Raw genomic sequence first — 18,318 nt, forward strand, 5'->3', positions numbered from 1 at the left:
CAAAGGCCAGGTGCTATTGGTCTTCTGATTTAGTTCCGTATTACTCCAGGTGGCTGAGGTTCATGTTCATGTTTGAGGATATTCTTGATGGTTCAGTTGAGATTTGCTTGTGCTTGGCATGAGTTGGTTCTGGCCTGGCCTAGGAAGAGTTGGAAAACGATTCCTTTGGCTAATTACCCAATACCCAAATTCATCATCAATTCTCTGAGATACTGGTTGCTTTCGAATCCCCGCCCGCCATCTGGGGTTGCTCAACGGTGGTATGTCATGACCCGTGGTTACCCGAACTTTATGGATCAGTTCCTACCGCCTAAATAAGGTTTAAGTCATTTCTCAAAAAAAAAAAAAAAAAAAGCGAGAGCGAGAACAACAGCGAAATGAGTGAGTATCCAGAAGATCACGATCATGTCGTCATTCCTGATAAACTTTGGCGAAAATACTATGAGAATGCTCAGAGGCGCTGAACATTTAATGGAGGAAGACTAGCAGCACTGGTTGACGTGAGGATTATTCAATATTATTAAATTGTTTTTCAGCCGAGTGTAATTAAGGAAAGGGGCTTTTGCTGAGACGAATGCGGGCCATCTTTTCTCCCTGGCTCAAGGCATCAATGTACTACCACCAGGTATAGCTCTCTTCAACTCGATGGAGAATAAAACAGAGAAGTCGAGAAATCTGGGGGCTTGAAATTTAATGATCACATTATGAGACATCGAACCCGGCATTGCTGCGTGTCGCTGTCAACCCTTCTGCTTTGCCAGGCAGCCATCGAGCCTGACCCATTTCAATAGGTAATTTCTTTGGGAATAGTAAAGAAGAAAGAATCAAGCTGATTCTCAATATGAACAAAATATAGAAGGCACACTCAAGATTCTGTATGTACCAACTCATTATGCCTAACCTGCAGATGAATCAAACTGCTCTAGTTTCAAAGTCGATGCGTATTGATTTCACTTGTGTTTCTGACATTCAACAGAGTGATAGCCTTTCTATTTTACAACTCTTTAGTTTTACAGTACACCTTCTCTGTGCCAGCATCCAATAGTCCTCTCCTCTCGATTAGCCGCAGAGTACCTTCGAAAAAACCTGTCTCATTGACCAGACCGGATCTGACAGAGTCTCGTGCATGGAGAGGTTTCCTTTCCAACATGGAGCGGGTAATATCGGATGCAGGCAATCTCGCCTTCACAAATTCTAGCATCCACTTGACATCAATGGCGTAGCACATCGGCCCTCATGAATACACAGAGAAGAACCACCGGATTTTTGAATTCTGAAATCACGGCATAGGGCTGAAATAAAGTCAAGACCAGCTGCTTGTCCGCTTATGAGAGTTATTGTTGGCATAGGATACCTGTCCATATTGTATTAAGTTAGACACTCAGAAAGGAAGACCCGAGGGGCAATTTCAACGTGCTAAATTTACAAAATATGAAGGATCATACCTGAGGAGCTGTCGTAGAAGTGACTATATATGCTCTTGTCCTTCGAGATTATCCTGTGATATGTGCGGACTAATGCCTTTGCTGTGAAACTCAGGAATTCTACTTGCAGTGATAACGACGCCCTTTGGAAAGGCTTCAATCTTGGATAAAGAAGAGCAGAAAGCTTCGACAAATCCGGGAGTCGAATGATTTTCGGGTCGAGATTCAAAGACAAGCACATAAGTTCGATCGGAAGGCATCGCACACGTGAATCTTCCTCCACTTTTGATCTCCTGAGAGAAGAGGGCCATCTTGTGAGTAATGATGAATTTTCAAGGAGTACATCTATCACCCTTTTCTGGATGTCATGGTAGAATCATGTTCATAAAAGTATATGGGACATGCTAATGGACTGACCTATCGCCGGCGAACATGCGCGACTGAGGTATTGCAGAGTAATCAAAATTATCATGCCTCGATTGCTAAATGAACTTGAGTTTAGGATAGCCATATGGACCCTGGGAGACCGGCTTATTCATCGTCCGCCCCATTACCCATAGTATTTATTGTATTGCAATTCTGAAAGTACGCTATTGCAACACATCGGAGCATTTACCCCTGAGGATCTCTCAACGGAGCCTCAGACTAAGAAGAACACGGTGCCCATTGAACATGTCGAATGTTAGTTGATACATCGAACCATCAGGTTGACAAGACTTATTCTATCGACAACCTTCGCCATCCGTCTATCAAGAATGCGGTCAGTTGACTTCTTAAGACACAGTTCCACGAGGATAGCTGGATTGGCTAGCTGAGTCCAACTCTCTCAGACCTTCATCTAAGTATTATCCTAGTCCAGTTACCCACAGCGATCGGTAGTTTTCCACGTCAGAGCTGTACGAGGCATTCGGAGAGCCACAATCCGAAGCTGTTGTTCGTCTAGACTTGTAGAATGGTTTACCCACATGCGTGTTCATTCCCGGCTGGTTCGGCTTTTGCAGCGATGATATTGTTCTCGGACAAGAAACCATCATCCTTAGCGACTTTGGAGAATCTTCCAACGCACACAAAACAGCCCTGTTCTCCTCGAAAACCCTCCCTTGCCTCCGGCAAGGCTAGGCCAGATTCCCTAACAAGTCGCTCTCGCTTGCCTCGAGCATTTAGTCACTTGCCTGTACCATCTGGGAGGGTTTCGGCCAGTGGCCTTTATTTGAGGCCTTGTTCCCAACTCCATAACTTATCACCGCGGAGCAAGTCGAAAACCTCGGCGTCTTACCCTCTGAGTGGTGAGAAAAGTGAAGCAAAAGACCGGATTGGTACAACTCAAAGGGCGAGCTGGATTTGGAAAAAACATCTAGAGGCCACGATGGCTTGCGCATGTCCTGCTGAACAATAATGCTACAAGACGCACCTTGTGAATTCCGAAATGGTGATTTTATGCTGTCGCTAATATTCTGCCGAGAACTCTATAACGACAGTTGGCAATTGGCAATTGTCAACCAGTCATCAACCGAGTGAGCCAAGACGGAGAGGCTTCTAATCTTGCTCACCGGTACCATTCTCACAACGTGTTTTGATCTGCCCAAATCAGAGCTCTGTCAGCGTTTGTATCTTGTGAGATTATGCCAACGCTAATTGATCTCAGTGTGCGATGTCAATATGTGCAGCTGTACACCGTGTCGCTCACACCCGAGCGAGTGGTCATCTCCGGCTGATTGACCTGGACCTTGAACCTTCCTGCCCGTGGTGGACAGACGATGATCCGTTCGACCCTGTAACATCCGCAACAACTTCAGCCGAGACTGGTATAGGCTCTGGGACCGCTTGGATGCGCCCTCCCTTGTCAGATGTGCGTACGGTCCCTGAATAGGCTGGACGGCTTTCAGGAGAAACATTAGTCGATAACGGATGATTCGGGCAAGGTGATCCGCTGGTTATGGGGGGCCAGAGTTCCAATCATAAAAGGTGGGTCCGGCAGAAAATCATCGAAGGCGGCTTCTGATCAACCAATTATATCAGCCGGCTTGTTTTTGTGTCTGATCTGTAGCTGCCAGCAGCCTCATCTTAAACGCCCTACTCCCACCATAGGCTACTACTGCATCAGGATGAATTAATAGTACCTATTTTCGATGTTCTTTTATAAATACTTTCGGTGTGATTATTAGAAGGGCCAGTAAGTATATAAAAAGGAGTGGAATGATCAAATTTGATCACACAACTAGCGAACAGACCATACATTTACATGCAAAATGACAATTAATGCAAACGATCATTGCGGGAGCATCAGAATTGACTTCAATAACCTCAATCACATTGGTATAGTCCCACATTACACATGAGCTAGAGAATGCGGCATTGAACAAAACACCTGAAGCGGGCACGTGGCTCAATGCCGTCGGTCAAGTCGTGGCTTTTTCTCCACTGCTGGTTGCTGGATAGACATGTGCAAACCCTAGCCCATGGTCCAGGGTCGTGGCCCATGGGCTTTTAGTCAGCACCCATGGGGGCACATGGGTAATCCATGAGTGGGTCCAATCTGCATAAATTATATGCATAGCTTAAAAATATCAATATTTTTTACTGACTCTAGTATCAAAAGAATCAGCGTATGAGCTTAGTTAATTTCATAGGGTCATAAAAATATATATATGTGTTGGGGTGGTGAGAGTGGTGGTGTAGTGTATTGGTGGAAATATATATTTTCAACAAGCAGCAATATTGACGATCTACACATAATATTTCCCAATCAGGAGTGGTTCTAACCCGATCAGGTAACATTATAGAAGGATCTTAGCCTAATTGGGCAATATTCTAGAAGAGACCAGAGGGGTTCAACCCCCTAATTAAGCCTAATAGACCCACCTTTTCATAATTCTTCTTAATAAGAATTGCGTTTTGCTATTTGACTGCCTTTTTCGGCCGCAGGTGAGGCCGAAAATGGCCGTCTTTCAGCAACCTCCCTCCGCCACGCTCCCGCCTCCTTCGACCACGCACCACACCACTCACCACTTCATGCCTCAGGCTGCCATTTCGTGCGCGCTGACATCCTTGGTTCCCTGAGGGGCTCCTTAGTAGCTCCACCACGCCTACAGGGGAGGGAGGCGCCAAAAATGGCCTCCTTCAGCACCACGCCAGCTGCACTCTGGCCAGCTCCCAGCCGCCATGGCTATAAATATCCCCTTCCCACCCATCCTCCGTCCAACACTGTCCTCATTTCGACTCAAACACCACTCCAAAAATCTCCCTCTGATCTTCCGTCGTGCTTTCTTCTATTCAGTCGTGTCGTGCGTTAACACATCTCGAGCTCCGAGGTAGTTCCTTCGCACGGTCGGCGAAATCTATTAGCCATGTACCGTCGGAGGACGCCCAATATTGGCAACCACGGAATCACGAGCGAATCCTCTTGTACCTCTCCCATCGATACCGACAATGATAGACCGTTCGAGCCCGATCCCTCTGAGACTGATCTCACCGAGCCGGAGCGCTCCCCTCCAGCGGGTCGAACGATTGCTCGGAAGAAGCCAAGCCCAAAGACTGGAACAAAATCGCTACCAACAGATCTGTCGAATGTGGAACGTGTCCACCAGGCCCGATACCAAGTCCCCGATGATGACACGGACGAGGACCTGGCCCAAGTGCCGGAGGATTACGGCCGATCCAACAAAACGAAGAAGTTGAAACTTCGACTGAAAGAGCGTTGGGCTTGGTAAGTGATCAGGATATCGCTGAAAGCTTATACCGTGTTAATATCAACTGACCGACTTGCCTCATTTCAGGTACTGCCAAATGAAAGCAATGGAACCATCCACTAATCACAAGTGGGGGGTTGCGGAGGATGCACTGCGTGAGGCGTCTCCAAATGACATGCATCGATTTCTTAATTGGTGTCTGAAGCTGGAGTACAGTCCCGATGGTCGCCGCCAGAAAGGCTATACAAAGGCCAGCGCCCTTGAAGCGGATTGGAAGTACTTCCGAATTTACTACCAACGAATTACCAAAAACGAGATGAGTAAAGAGATGGGCGAGGCCGTTCGCACGGTTTGTTTTCGACCTCCCCCAATCGTCTGCAGGAGGCTTGCGCTGACGAAAATTGACAGGGCATGAGATACTTGGTGGATAAGCGCGGTCTTGACAAGCAACCGCGGGCGAATGTCCCAGTATATATTGAAGATATGATTCCATTCAATGAGACAATCCTTCAAACACGGGAGAAGCGATTCCACTTGGGGTTTCAGCGCATTATCCTATGTCTATACAACACTGTTGGGTTATTTACCATCAACCGAAAACAGGCAATGCTTGACCTTCAGTTCAAGCATCTACAAATATCGCTCCAGCAGGATCCGCACGGAGGACCTCCGAAGCCGATGATCGAACTCGAGCCCCAGTTTGTGAAAAGCGTCCTGGGCATGTCGAAGCTGTAGGTGGAACCCGAGTCATACTTGCTTGCTTCAATCAGACTGACTGATCAATATTACTTAGCAACACGTTCGCGCTACCTGAAATTGTCTACGGCGTATCACTTGTCTTCAGCCCACATGTCCTACTCTTCATCATATTATTTTATGTTCACGCCTTTGAAGCGCCTCACTTAACATCGATGGAAGACCTTCGGAGACTGCTTGTCGAGGGTGGTCGACAGGAAATGCTACTTCCCTTGAAGAAAGAGATGGATAATTACTATGTCTTCCCGAAGGTCGAGGTGATCTGTGGCCAGCCCCGCATTTTGTGGGAGACACCCATGAATGGAAGCACACTCGACGCACAGCTCAGGACATCCAGTGAGATACACGGCTTCCTTAATCATTTTTTCTCTCACCAATTCCGATACGGAGGAGGTGATTTACTCGACAAGAGTGGTGAGTGGACTATAAATCCCCAAGTTTCCTCTAGATGGACAGACTAAGTCTTTTGTCTAGGTTTCGTCAGTGAAGCACAGCGTAATGTGATCATGGCCCACGCCACTAGCAGAACATTTATTAAACATTATCGTCCCCGTCGGCATACTGGCTTACAGGAGATCATGTGCGGCCTCAATCCAGACGAAGAGTTCTCAAAGGCTGTGACCCGGATGAGCCGTTGGATTGATCGGCGGCGACCACGATACCTGAGCGACGCTGACCGGGAATCGGTGGAGAAAGACCCAGAACTGCAATCGGCCATGCGCTGGCAATTCGAGTTAGAGACCCAGTGCGGTGACCGCTCTCATGACCCAGCATTGCGGGCGATGCTGGAGGACCAGAAGCGTCAAGTCCACAATCTGCGCCGGCGTCTGCAGGACAAACGGCGGAAAGAAATACGTCGTGATTTCAGTCGGAAACAGGCGGTGATTGACATTGAAAGACAGCTGACCGGTGGGGCTGTTAGTGATGAGCCTGCGCGCGAGGTATTACGGAAGGAGTTTGCAATGCCATCGGAGCAGATTCTTCTCGTGGAGACGTTCTTTACTTGGCCCACTACCGATTCATTAGAAGACGAGTGGACACGGCGCAACAAAGCTGTTGCTGCTGGAATACAATATTGCGGCTTCCAGGAGGGTGGACCCCTTCGAGGACGACGCAAACGCTCTGCACCATCCGACAATGAGGATGTCGTTCCCCCTCCGCCAGCTCGAAAGATCAAGGCTGCTACGTCGCCGAATACGTCGTGGGAGAACGGGCATACCTCTGACGAGAAGAATATTCCGAATGCAGAGCAAACATTCGCATGCTTCCAATGTCCCAAGGCATATTCAGACTATAATGGGGTGAGGAGGCATTTTAGGGACTCACACTTGATGGACCGGAGATGTAATTTTTGCGATCTATCCGTCCTGCACGAAATGCACTTGCGGAGGCATGCCGAGGGTGTCCATGGCCTTCGAACATGAGCGTCAGATTCTACTTTGCCGATCTTCGAGGCCCTTGCGCCATTTCTTTGTTTCTCTATTTGGCCACAATTGACGGAGCCATGGTTTTATTTCATTGAAGCGTACCTTGTTTGTCGCGATTACATAGAGCTATCGGAATAGAATTCCGGAAATGTTAATGAATGATATACGCAGGCCTTGGCAGTGGGGCCGGAAAAGGGAGTCTTCAGTGAGTGTTGGCCAACGCGATTCGAAAATGGTCGTATTTTCTAGATTTATCCCAGAGCCGTTGGAGTATGGCCTGCAAGATATGTAGTAGCTAATGTCGTGTATGACAGACGGCGCAACGGAAATTTCCGATCTGGTATTCCCCACTTTCCATTCTCACGTTCAATGCTGCCGAACAATGCCGACAGTGACGACGTGAGTTGAGTTTTTGAGCGAGTCCCTGGAGGACGTCTTTTTCGCTAGGCTGTTTGACTAGTCCCTTTTGGACTAAATCCAGGATTACCAAGGACCCAAGGCATCCGAAGGAACTTAAGACAGGAAGAATAGCCGCTTTGTCGATTAATTCGAATATGTGACTTGAAATAACCACGGCGATAATCTCCTGCAATTTCGTTTCATGAGAAGGGGTCAACGCTAGAGCTTCTTCAACTACCTCAGGAAATATTGACGAGTCCCAATTTCCAGATACCCATTCAGAGAACTTCTCTGACGCTAGATTCTTCAATGGATCGATTTCAAATTTATCAGCGGCAGTGAATACCAATATGTTGTTTAAAGCCTTTGACTTCAAAGCTTCCATCTCGTTGAATTTATCCCCTTGACTGACTGAATCTGAATCATCTGTACTAGGCCGAAATAGAACCACATTCCCTTCATCCTGGTATTCCCTCAGGTAGAGGAACGACAGGACACGTTCGATGGTCTCTGGTGTCTCATCTTTCAGATTGATGGATCGGTCGAAAGATTCCTGGGAAAGTAAGTAACTGAGGTATCTGTCAAAGCCTTTCTACTTATACCTTGAAGCCATCGCAGAATGCGCTGTTGAAGAACCTTGACTGTGTACAAACAATAGCTCGATGGGCTTTGAAAGTGACATCTTGACAGATGATATCTATGTCAGAAAATTGTCCTCCGAGGAGCAATTCTCGCATGAAATCTGAACTCTTCGACAGCGTTGACATGATTTAATTTCCTTGAAACAAATAATTTGGATCAAAAGAAATTGAGGCTAGTCAGCTCGCTGGTCTCACTGGTTTCACGGCCTTCAATGCTGTCCAAACAGTAGAGCCAATAAGGCTATTAATGATTAGTTATAGATAAGGCAGAGTTTTCGGGACAATGGAAGACAAGGAGAGCATGATGTCAAGATATTCATGAACACTGACTTGTGAAACCGTGACACGTACACTCCCAGATTGTGGGTTTGCTTGAGGTTCTGATTTGCGGGTAAGCGTTAAAATTGCCACTCAGGTCATGCTGGCCGGGGAAGGTGACGGACAGGTTGTCAGGTCCGCGTGATTCCCCGATGACGCATCCCACATTGAGTCTGTTCTATTCTGCGGTTATTTAGTTTAGCGAGATAAATCAAGGCATAATCGACTCTAAGGAATCACCAAGCACAATCGTTGAAGCAGATAGAAATTGTTATTCTGTGGGGTGAATACCAGCGACGAAAAGGTACAGTCAGGGCCTGCATGGCCCAGCATCTTACGTAGACGATCGCTTCGTGGACGACTTGCGAATGTTTACATTACTCATGACTGATTCGGAGTGGGGATAGAGTAATGATGGTCTAATAATTACTGTGTCAGGAGCGAGCCTTACATTGAGCTATTTGAATTGGCTCATGAAGCATAGCAAAGGGGGAACACGACATGCTTTACGTTTTCGCATACATTCAGCAGGGCTGATGGTAATCGATCTCCGGGGATATCTGGGAAGGATGGGACGAGGCATGGGACTTGGGGGCTTGTGCATCTGGTGCTTTAGCATTTGGACAGTGGAAACGCTGGTGATAGAATGTACGGACGAATGAAAGGTCCTCTACAAGACATCCATGACACGTTATCAAGTATGGCAATGTTGCCTTAGGGTCTTAGTAGATTTAGAGAAGTTGTTTAGCGACTCGTATGGCCGGCTGACCATGCTAGACAGGCGCCAAATGCCGTGGAGCCAGTCGAAATGTAAAACAAGGGATGTCAGTCATGGCGGGCTCTCAGTCTATAGACGTGGGTCCATGGTCGGAAAGCTGTGGTGGTGAGGCTGTGGCCTCAGGCCAAAAAGCTCTAGGTCAGTTGATTGGGGCGGAGAGCGGCAGACTGTGGTCGTGCGACTGGGCTGGTCGCACGACCACAGTCTGCCGCCTACAGCGGCTTTCAGTCTGTCAACTGGCATCCACTTGAGCTTTATTGCTACATTGGACAGGGGCTGTCGGACAGATGTCTGTGTAGGCTATATGGAGCGCAAATTAATTCCTGGATGTTTTAAGACAGGTTATGTCTGTTCCCAAGCGGAGCGAAAATCAACCCAATTCTTAGCCTTCACGTATCTTGAGATGTGCCAATCCTTTTCTACGCTGGCTCAATCATGGAATGAGCCCCGAGTTTCCCCACACATTTTCCCTCGCCCGACTATCTTGAGAAACTAGCTATCCCAAGACGGGCCACGGTTTTCCCGAGACAGACCACGATTCTTCATATCCTACGATCCGCCGTATCCTGAGACCCTGGATTTCCCAAGACAGACCACGATTCTTCATATCCTACGATTTGTCGTATCCGGAGACCCTGGATTTCTCAAGACAGACCACGATTCTTCATATCCTACGATTTGCCGTATCCTGAGACCCTGGATTTCTCAGGACAGACCACGATTCTTCATATCCTACGATTTGCCGTATCCTGAGACCCTGGGGTTCTCAGGACAGACCACGATTCTTCATCTCCTACATTTATCGTGTCCTGAGACCCTGGCTAAATCCCGAAGGACACCGCGTTTCTCCTCGTTGTGGGTATTTTGTATGCCAAGTCGAAGGCTCAGGTGAAAAATATTAGGCCTTGAATATTGAATGGTCCCGATGGAAGCCTTAATATAATTTTCAGGGTTCAAGCAAGAGAGCCCTTCAGATTCAAACACTTGAACCAATCCGTCTGTCAACCTAGGCTGCACGAATAGTTCGCGGTCCTGAACCGCAGGTATACTTTGTAGTAAATTTTTGCCTTTTCGAGATATTAAATATTTTACTGTCATAATACAGGAGATGCTCAAATTTAATAGACTTCTAATTTTGGGCCGATCGAATTTTAACGGTGTTTTAACGATACACACCTTTAAAATATTAGGCTTTGAATATTGGACAGCCCCAAATATTGGAGAGCACAAATTTTAACGATCAATAATATTCGAGGGACTTTAAAATTAGTGAGCGGAAAAATTCAAGAGTGCAAAATATTATTGTAGGCCTAACATTAAATCACTATAATTTTCAATGGCTTCGGAGTTAGTCGGATATAAAAAAAATGCGCAATGGACTAAAAGGCCCGCATCATCATTTGCGCGCGCGTAGAGAATACCAATTATTAGTTGGAGCTTTTGTCTATGAATCCTTTCTATATCCAATAATGTAGCGAGCTGGGTTAATGTGGGTCTTACCCGCATGAAATCACGACTTACCACCACTCCGACCTGACTAGTAGCGGTTGGACCATGTCAGATCTATTTTCCTAAGCCACGTAGGGTGGCACTTGCTTCCTCCCACTATTATATTTAAGAATAGCTGATGGAAGGGGATATATTAAATAGGGGCTTATAAGGGGAGTGCCCCGAGTACGAGGTATAGCGGCTTTTACTCCTTTGTATATTTGATGAAAATATCCAACCTTTTGGACTTCGTGCAAAATCTCCCAGTACATAAACAATGGTGACTTTAACCATTCGCGACCAGAACCGTGGTCTTTTGGGGAAATCGTGTCATTTTAAGAATTCAAAAGGACCATTTACTCCTTTTCACCTTTTAATCACAAATACAAATCATTTTTGGCTATATAAAAGTGGCCTTACTTTCATCCATTCACAGGTCAAAAATATTTGCCTACCTCGGATGATGGCTAAAATCTCCCACGAACAACCAAAGAGCTCTAGCAGGGAGAAGAAATCACTGCGACAGAAGAGAGACCGACGCAAGTCATGTCTAGAGAAAAAGGCCTTAGAGTATAGCGAGATGTGCGGGGCAGATGTCTGCTTGGGCATACGCATTCGACAGTCAGGGAAAGTCTTCATTTTCTGCGCAGACGCCTCTGGATTTTGGTCTTTCCTTAGCTCTCAACTAGTAAGTAAATTTCAAGGATCTGCCGCTATGACTTCCCCGACTCTTCTAGGACTCTTACTACCCAACACCGGTCGAGAGAAACGAAAAGTGTATCTAGACATTGAAGCTTTATTGAGAAACGGAACTATCGATAACTTTTGAAATGCTTTGTTCTCCCACCATGTCTCGTACTGCTTTTAGGGCGTCAAGGCTGAGCCACAAGAACCACCAGCAGATCGGACGGCGGCAATCCCAAAATAAACATGTCACACCGATGATCCCCTTTAGTCCATTTTCTTTTTACCCCCCTTCCCTTCTTTTTTGTTGTTTTATTTTTTATCTTTTTTTTGGGTGCGGTCCCCCGAAATTGTGATGTCACGAAATTTCATTAATACTAAATTAATCGACGTCAGTGTTTTTTGTTTTTACTATCTATTTATTGAAATTTAACGTGCCCATTTTAGATCACAAGCTCAATAATATAGAAACATAGGTCGCTTACTCTAAAGAATTCTCCATGCGTGAATATAAGAGGGCTGTTCCATGGGAGCCCCCTGGGGATTGTGTCCACTGTGTTCTGACTTGTGCATAAGCCCTGGGAACTGAATCCCTTGGGGGAATTCCGACTTAGGTACTTCACTCCCCTAGGGGATTTCTGCCTTGAGTGCACGAGCCCTCTGGGAACTGAATCCCTTGGGGGAATTCCGGTACATGCTCCCCTAGGGGATTTCTGCCTTAAGTGCATAAGTAGTGAATTCCTTGGGGAAATATCGACTTGAGCGCTTAGCTCCCTGGGTCCTGCGCAAGGAAAAATAGACTCCTTAGTCCAGGAGGGCGGTCTATGGAAGGCCTGCTACGTAGTAAGGCAGACTGCATAGGCACTTGCTACATAGAAGGACAGCCTATGTAGGAATTTCTACGTAGCAAAGTAGTCTACGTATGTAGCTAGCGTCTCGGTTTCATGTGATCGTAAATGATTTGCGTTTAAAGTCCCTTTTGGAGCAGCCCCCCGCGATACTGTTTCCTAGACCCCGACCCTGACAGGAGCACACAGTAATTCCTGGAATCCTGGATATTGGTTTTCAGTTGTGTATTCGAGGCCCAATGCATTTTGTTCTTCCGGCCGCATATCATGTTACCCATAATTACCTAGCCGATAGTGGGTTGATCATGGCCAGTAATTTGGTCATCCTAGAAACCAATTTTCTCAGCCCCTCCTAACATGTAGCTTTTGTGTTATTTCGCCCCCTAGCCAATAATTGCAATGGGGACCAACAATAACACTTGCGTTGGCTAAATTAAGGACCACTCCTAGGCTGTGATCTGTCTAAAAGAGATTGTGATTTGACCGAAAAATGCCTTCATTGTCCAGACAAGTCAGGCGGAATATATGTGGCAATCCCACATAGATCATGTTACATACCATGTTGATTTACTTATGTGTTGGATGAACTTGAGTAAATCTACACAAGTGGGAAATCTTCATATGTGTACTTGCATGATCCAAAATTTACAGGTGTGTATTAATGTGCATTGCACTTCAGATACAGCTAAATAAGTGAAAACCCCATCTATGTGAGCAAGTATGATCCGATCAATTCAAGTCCAGGTTTTCATTTCTTGCGACTTAAGTAAGATGAATTTTTTGTATAAATTAGCTATGGTATATTTTTATCACCTAGCAGCTATTATTTGTCACTTCTCTGGAAAAGTCTCTGTAACATCCTGACACATAATCTCACATTTCCCCCTTGAGCCTTTGTAGCTCTACTCCGCGTTCAAGACGTATCGGATCTACAATGTCCCCCTCCTGGTTCGAGTTTCACATGCGACCCTAAGAACTGCAATCCTCGTTTGCTAAATATCTACGTGTCTTTTTTGCTGGGGCAATTCCCCGTTTCCCATTATGAGTCTGCCACACCAATAAAAAATATCTTTTAAGCGCCCATCTGGCGCGTTCGGCTTGTTTCGCACGGACCTTTACAGTATTAACAGGGCTAATTTGGAAAGCTTCCCTGGCTAGATTTTAGTCGCGGCGCTTCGAGATGCAGGGCTGCTGCACCTGATTGATCTCCGTGATTGCGACCGGTGGTTTTCACTGGACCTGTGAGGGGTCCCCGACAGCCGTTGAGCACTTAGTCCACAAATACTCCATATTACCAGCTGAAATGTCTGTGTCATCGGAGAAAGAATTTATTCTCCGCTCATTGTCGCAGCCGTGCAGCCAGTCAGCACTCAGAAACATGCCTGGATTCGTGGGATAATGAGTACATTACCCTTAGCTCGTTCGCATAGAGGCGCCTACGAGCCGTTCTTGCATTTGGTAGTTTGATTTTTCCATCGCAGTCGAGCAAATATCGGGCTTGTTCGACAGGGAGTTGGGATCGACCTGCAGCTAGCAATTCTCTATCACACGCTAGGCTCGGAATTTCAACGCAGACTGGAGAACAAGGGCTCGCACTAGGATGCGCGGTGGGCCCAAGAGGAAGGCCTTGATTATGCTAGAGATAGATAGGCTGGGCGGCGTGATCGAGTGATCCGCTTTTCCTGCATTGCCGCCAAACTTGCGGCCATGTACAGCATTAGCGTGACTTTACCACCCTATCACCACTTACCATTTACCGTCATAAAGCGAAGCCATTAGAATTGACACGTGTCTCCCCCCTCCCACTCTCCCCTCCCTCCCCTCTCTGGTCTGATCCACGGAGTCCCTTTTATTGCTGGAGATTTCACTAGGTCTTTTAAATTTGTGTTCTACGTAGCTTTTCGCCCATACACACTCAAAATGACCGGTGAAGATAGACGGGGGATTACCGTTCTTCACGTTCCCACGATCAAAGCGTCCATCGGGGAGAAGGGTTTTGCCTCTGATGATGTTCTCTTTGAGTGAGTCTACATTCTATGATGCTCACTAATTATTCATCTTTGCATTATAACACGAATCACAGCTGACCGTCGCAGCTTGGTTGCCATACACGGCTTGAACGGGGATGCCATCGATACCTGGACGCACAAAACAACAGGGGTCATGTGGCTGAAAGATCTACTACCGGAAGCTTTGCCTAATATCCGGATAATGACATATGGTTACAATGCTCGCTTCAAAAACTTTACTGCGCAACAAGACATGCGCAGCATATGCTCCAAATTACTTGCTGAGCTTGTTGATATGAGGCCTACGGAACAGGTAAGAGTTTCTCCTCTTCGCAGTTGATATCGAGACTGACCATTTTGCAAGGAGAAAATTCGTCCCATTGTCTTCGTTTGTCACAGCTTGGGTGGAATTGTCGCCAAAAAGGTAACCCACTTCCCATTCTTACAACCGTAGCGTTGCTAAGAAGGTAACAGGCACTATTGATAGGTTGCTCTAAAGAGGAAGAACAGGTGCAGAAGTCTGTTTACGGGATACTATTTCTCGGTAAGTTTGGCTTAGCCATGTTAATTATTTCCTTCTAACTTGTTACGAGGAACTCCCCACAATGGGAGTAGTCTTGCGGGGATGGGAAAGCTTGTGGCAAACATTCTTTCCGCGTGCTCGTCAATGAGACCTCCGCGTACACTGCTAGGCTTGCTGCAAAAAGACTCAGAGGTCTTGATGGAAATAACGCAGGATTTCATCAAGAGAAGGAGACAAGTGCATCTAATCTCTTTCTACGAACTGGAGTTCACATCTATTGGCCCATTCTTGAGAAAAATGGTAAGGATTTTTGATGTGAGCGCGCTTGGAATCCGTATTGACCATCATTTGAAGGTTGTTGAACAACAGTCCGCCATTTTGAACGTCCCAGATGAAATTACTATTCCGCAATTTGCCGACCACCGCAATATTGTCAGATTCAGATCCCATCAAGATCGCACTTTTCGCCCTGTGATGTCCAGATTGAAACAAATAGCTCATGAGTTGCAGCTTGGCCCCACCGAACAGACAAAACCTACCCTCGAGTCGAGTAAGTTGCATTTGAGAGAACACTCGCGATTAATTTGCTAATTTTTTAGTTTTTTCCATTCCATTCGATATTTCAATAATTCCATGCTTGCATTTTCGCGGCAGGGATGATGTTTTGAGCACCATGAAAGATTACTTCCACGAAAATCAGACTAAAGGTTCAACAAGGCGAAGTTTTGCCCTGTGTGGCTTGCGTGAGTTTCTCTTGAAGCTGGTATTTGGCCATCTACTAATTTTAGCTCAGGCGGTTCGGGGACGACCCAGACAGCTTTGCATTACATTTTGCGAAATATGTCGAAGTACAGCACAGGAGCGGTTTTCCTAAACGCAACATCAAGCGTCTCACTTGAAGCTGATATTGATCGTCTGCATGAACTTCTCAAACTCGGGCAATCAAATAACAAGATTAGCTCAGTGAAAAGCTGGCTATCGAGACCTGAAAATTCTAGGTGGATTCTTGTGTTTGACAACGCTGACAATTTGGATTCGGTGCATATTCAAAAGTATTTACCCTCGGTGAACTGGGGTCATGTCTTGATCACCAGCTGTGACCAAGCGGCTATTGGCAGCATAGCCGAGGAGGGTCATGTGTTGACTTCGTTGGCAACTGAAGACGCAACGCATTTACTACTCGAGAGCTCTGGGATCAAAAATCCTAGTAAGAATGATAGAGAAGAAGCAAAAAAGATTGCGGAGCTACTTGGATCCCTTCCGCTTGCTTTGGTGCAGGCAGGGGCGTTCGTGCGCTCTAGGCGTAGAAGCCTGAGAGAATACCAAGATCTATATGTCACTCGTCGGAACGACTTGTTGCTCTTTTCGCCACGCCTAGGATCCACTGAAAAGGCGGTTCTGACGGCGTGGGAAATCAATTTCAAGCAAGTGGAACAAGAGTCACCCGCCGCAACTTCTCTTCTCCTTCTTTTCGCATTCCTTGAGCCGTCATCGATCCCCGAGATGATCTTACATAGAGGCACATCTCCCCAGAGAAGAGGGGGGGAAATGGCGAAGTAGAAGAAGTTCGCGCGCAGGACGAAGGCGTCGATGATAATTTGACAAAGGTCATACAGGGCGATCTCGAGTTTGATACAGCAATGGAAAAGTTGCTTTCCTTTTCACTCATATCCTGTAAAAAGGATTCGAACGGTCTGAGAACATTCTCCATCCACCCTCTGGTACAGTATTGTGTGACTCAGCGCCTATCCCTCTCAGAAATGAAGAAATGGCGATGGCAGGCGATTTTACTCATTTGCCATGCCTTCCCAAGGAATGCATACATTGAGCCAATGTGAGTCTTTTACTTTAGCTTAGCGGATTTCAAGGTCTAATGATGGTCTGCAGAAACGGAAGAACCGGAAGAGTTCTCCTGCCTCATTTGAATCGCGTTCTTTCTGAATATGATGCTTTATGCGTCGACCTCGGAAGCGAGCTTGCCTGCTTCCGACATGAGCTTGCCTCAACCCTTCTTGCTGCATCACGATTCTCGCACGCGCAGTGGAAACTTGAAGCAGTCAGTCGTACCAGGAAGTTACTGGAGGACGACGATGACCCGTTTCTAAAAGCCTGGCTCGCATATCGGGAAAGCTCAATTATGAGAATGTCCGGATTGTCACAGGAGTCGGAGCACGTTTTACAAACGTTCTTGCGCCAGAGCGCCACATCTGACTATGAAAAGTCACACACGACTGCAAGTTTCAACGCGCAGAGAGGAAATCTCATAATTTCTTTCGCTGAGAATTTGATTCGTGAAGGGAATCTCACCGGAGCCAAAGAAGAATTAGTTGAGTGGAAATCACTAGGCACGGAGTATTCTACCCTTGAGAGGATTGTCTCAAGAGCGCGAGATATAACGTTGGGAAAGGTGCTCCGTTACCAGGGTCTTTTTAGAGAAGCATTTGACTTGCTTGAGGGCGTTCTTCAAGACAGTTTGTTTGATGACTATTTTGAGGGCACAGACTGGTATCGCGTTCTCCTATCAGGGGTGGCAGACCTGCATTGCGAAATCGGTCAGCCTGACGATTCCAAAAATCTTATAATGCAGGAATTGACCCCAATGAAAAAGAATGGAACGCAAGACATTGCCACGGGGAGACGACTACAGATGTCACTTGCAGAGGCATACCTTCAGCGCAACATGTATAGCGAAGCAGAGTCGCTTCTACTTGATGTCCATCGTGCAGTCTTATCTTCTGGTACGCCAGACTACAAAGCGCAGGTCAACATTTTCCGGATCTGGGTCTCTCTGGCAAGGATTTCACATAAAAAGTCTCACTGGGAGGACGCCTTATCACGTTGGCGGGATGCATTGTCAGTCTTGGATCATCTCAAGATGAATAAGGGTTTCAATGCTGGTATCGTGCGATGCTCAATAGCGCATGTTCTGATGATGACCGGCAATAAATCGGAATGCGCGGATATACTTCAAGAGGCGAGGACAAATATGGCATCAGAATCTCGGATTTTCTGGATACCCCTGTTTAATTCACAGTGGCATGACTTCATAGTTGACAGTTTGAAACATGTCAATGTGAGTTAGGGAGATAGCATTAGTTTTCCAAACCCGTTTAAGAGTGTTTGGGCTTCGCGCAAACGTAATGATCAAATAGCTGTAACACATAATTCCAAAAAAAGAAAAAATTAAAGAAAAGATTCATCGTGAATAAGGCCCGCAGAAGGCCGACTTCGCTTGGTGCGGGGTAGTATCACGTGAAATCCGGGCACACAATACTGCCTGACCTGACATCTGGCCTCGAAAATCATTTCACGCTAGGTAGCCTTCATCACATAC

The 18,318-nt window shown here is 46.4% G+C and overlaps 5 protein-coding genes across 5 annotated transcripts; 3 read left to right on the top strand and 2 right to left on the bottom strand.

Annotated features, from left to right (window-relative positions):
- Window positions 1-4,771: 4,771 nt before the first annotated feature.
- On the top strand, window positions 4,772-7,588 carry N7466_001563 (DUF3435 domain-containing protein; the record flags this gene model as incomplete). Its single annotated transcript, XM_057160961.1, has 7 exons — window positions 4,772-5,130; window positions 5,201-5,462; window positions 5,522-5,844; window positions 5,907-6,283; window positions 6,344-7,170; window positions 7,468-7,501; window positions 7,557-7,588. The coding sequence occupies 7 exons, from the start codon at window positions 4,772-4,774 to the stop codon at window positions 7,586-7,588; spliced, it is 2,214 nt and encodes a 737-aa protein (XP_057024246.1).
- Window positions 7,589-7,591: 3 nt separating this feature from the next.
- Window positions 7,592-8,462, bottom strand: N7466_001564 (BTB/POZ domain-containing protein; the record flags this gene model as incomplete). The annotated part of the gene is made up of 2 exons (XM_057160962.1): window positions 7,592-8,248; window positions 8,298-8,462. 2 exons carry the CDS (start codon window positions 8,460-8,462, stop codon window positions 7,592-7,594), a joined length of 822 nt encoding a protein of 273 aa, XP_057024247.1.
- A 5,541-nt stretch (window positions 8,463-14,003) lies between these two features.
- On the bottom strand, window positions 14,004-14,228 carry N7466_001565 (uncharacterized protein; the record flags this gene model as incomplete). The annotated part of the gene is made up of 2 exons (XM_057160963.1): window positions 14,004-14,178; window positions 14,203-14,228. 2 exons carry the CDS (start codon window positions 14,226-14,228, stop codon window positions 14,004-14,006), a joined length of 201 nt encoding a protein of 66 aa, XP_057024248.1.
- Window positions 14,229-14,372: 144 nt separating this feature from the next.
- N7466_001566 (uncharacterized protein) lies at window positions 14,373-16,544 on the top strand (the record flags this gene model as incomplete). Its single annotated transcript, XM_057160964.1, has 5 exons — window positions 14,373-14,473; window positions 14,549-14,774; window positions 14,936-15,005; window positions 15,055-15,534; window positions 15,778-16,544. The coding sequence occupies 5 exons, from the start codon at window positions 14,373-14,375 to the stop codon at window positions 16,542-16,544; spliced, it is 1,644 nt and encodes a 547-aa protein (XP_057024249.1).
- A 316-nt stretch (window positions 16,545-16,860) lies between these two features.
- Window positions 16,861-18,066, top strand: N7466_001567 (uncharacterized protein; the record flags this gene model as incomplete). The annotated part of the gene is made up of 1 exon (XM_057160965.1): window positions 16,861-18,066. The coding sequence occupies one exon, from the start codon at window positions 16,861-16,863 to the stop codon at window positions 18,064-18,066; it is 1,206 nt and encodes a 401-aa protein (XP_057024250.1).
- Window positions 18,067-18,318: the final 252 nt, after the last annotated feature.

This window comes from Penicillium verhagenii, assembly GCF_028828195.1.
Source record: "Penicillium verhagenii strain IBT 33310 chromosome Unknown utg000003l_segment0_segment0, whole genome shotgun sequence".
Classification (NCBI taxonomy): Eukaryota; Fungi; Ascomycota; class Eurotiomycetes; order Eurotiales; family Aspergillaceae; genus Penicillium; species Penicillium verhagenii.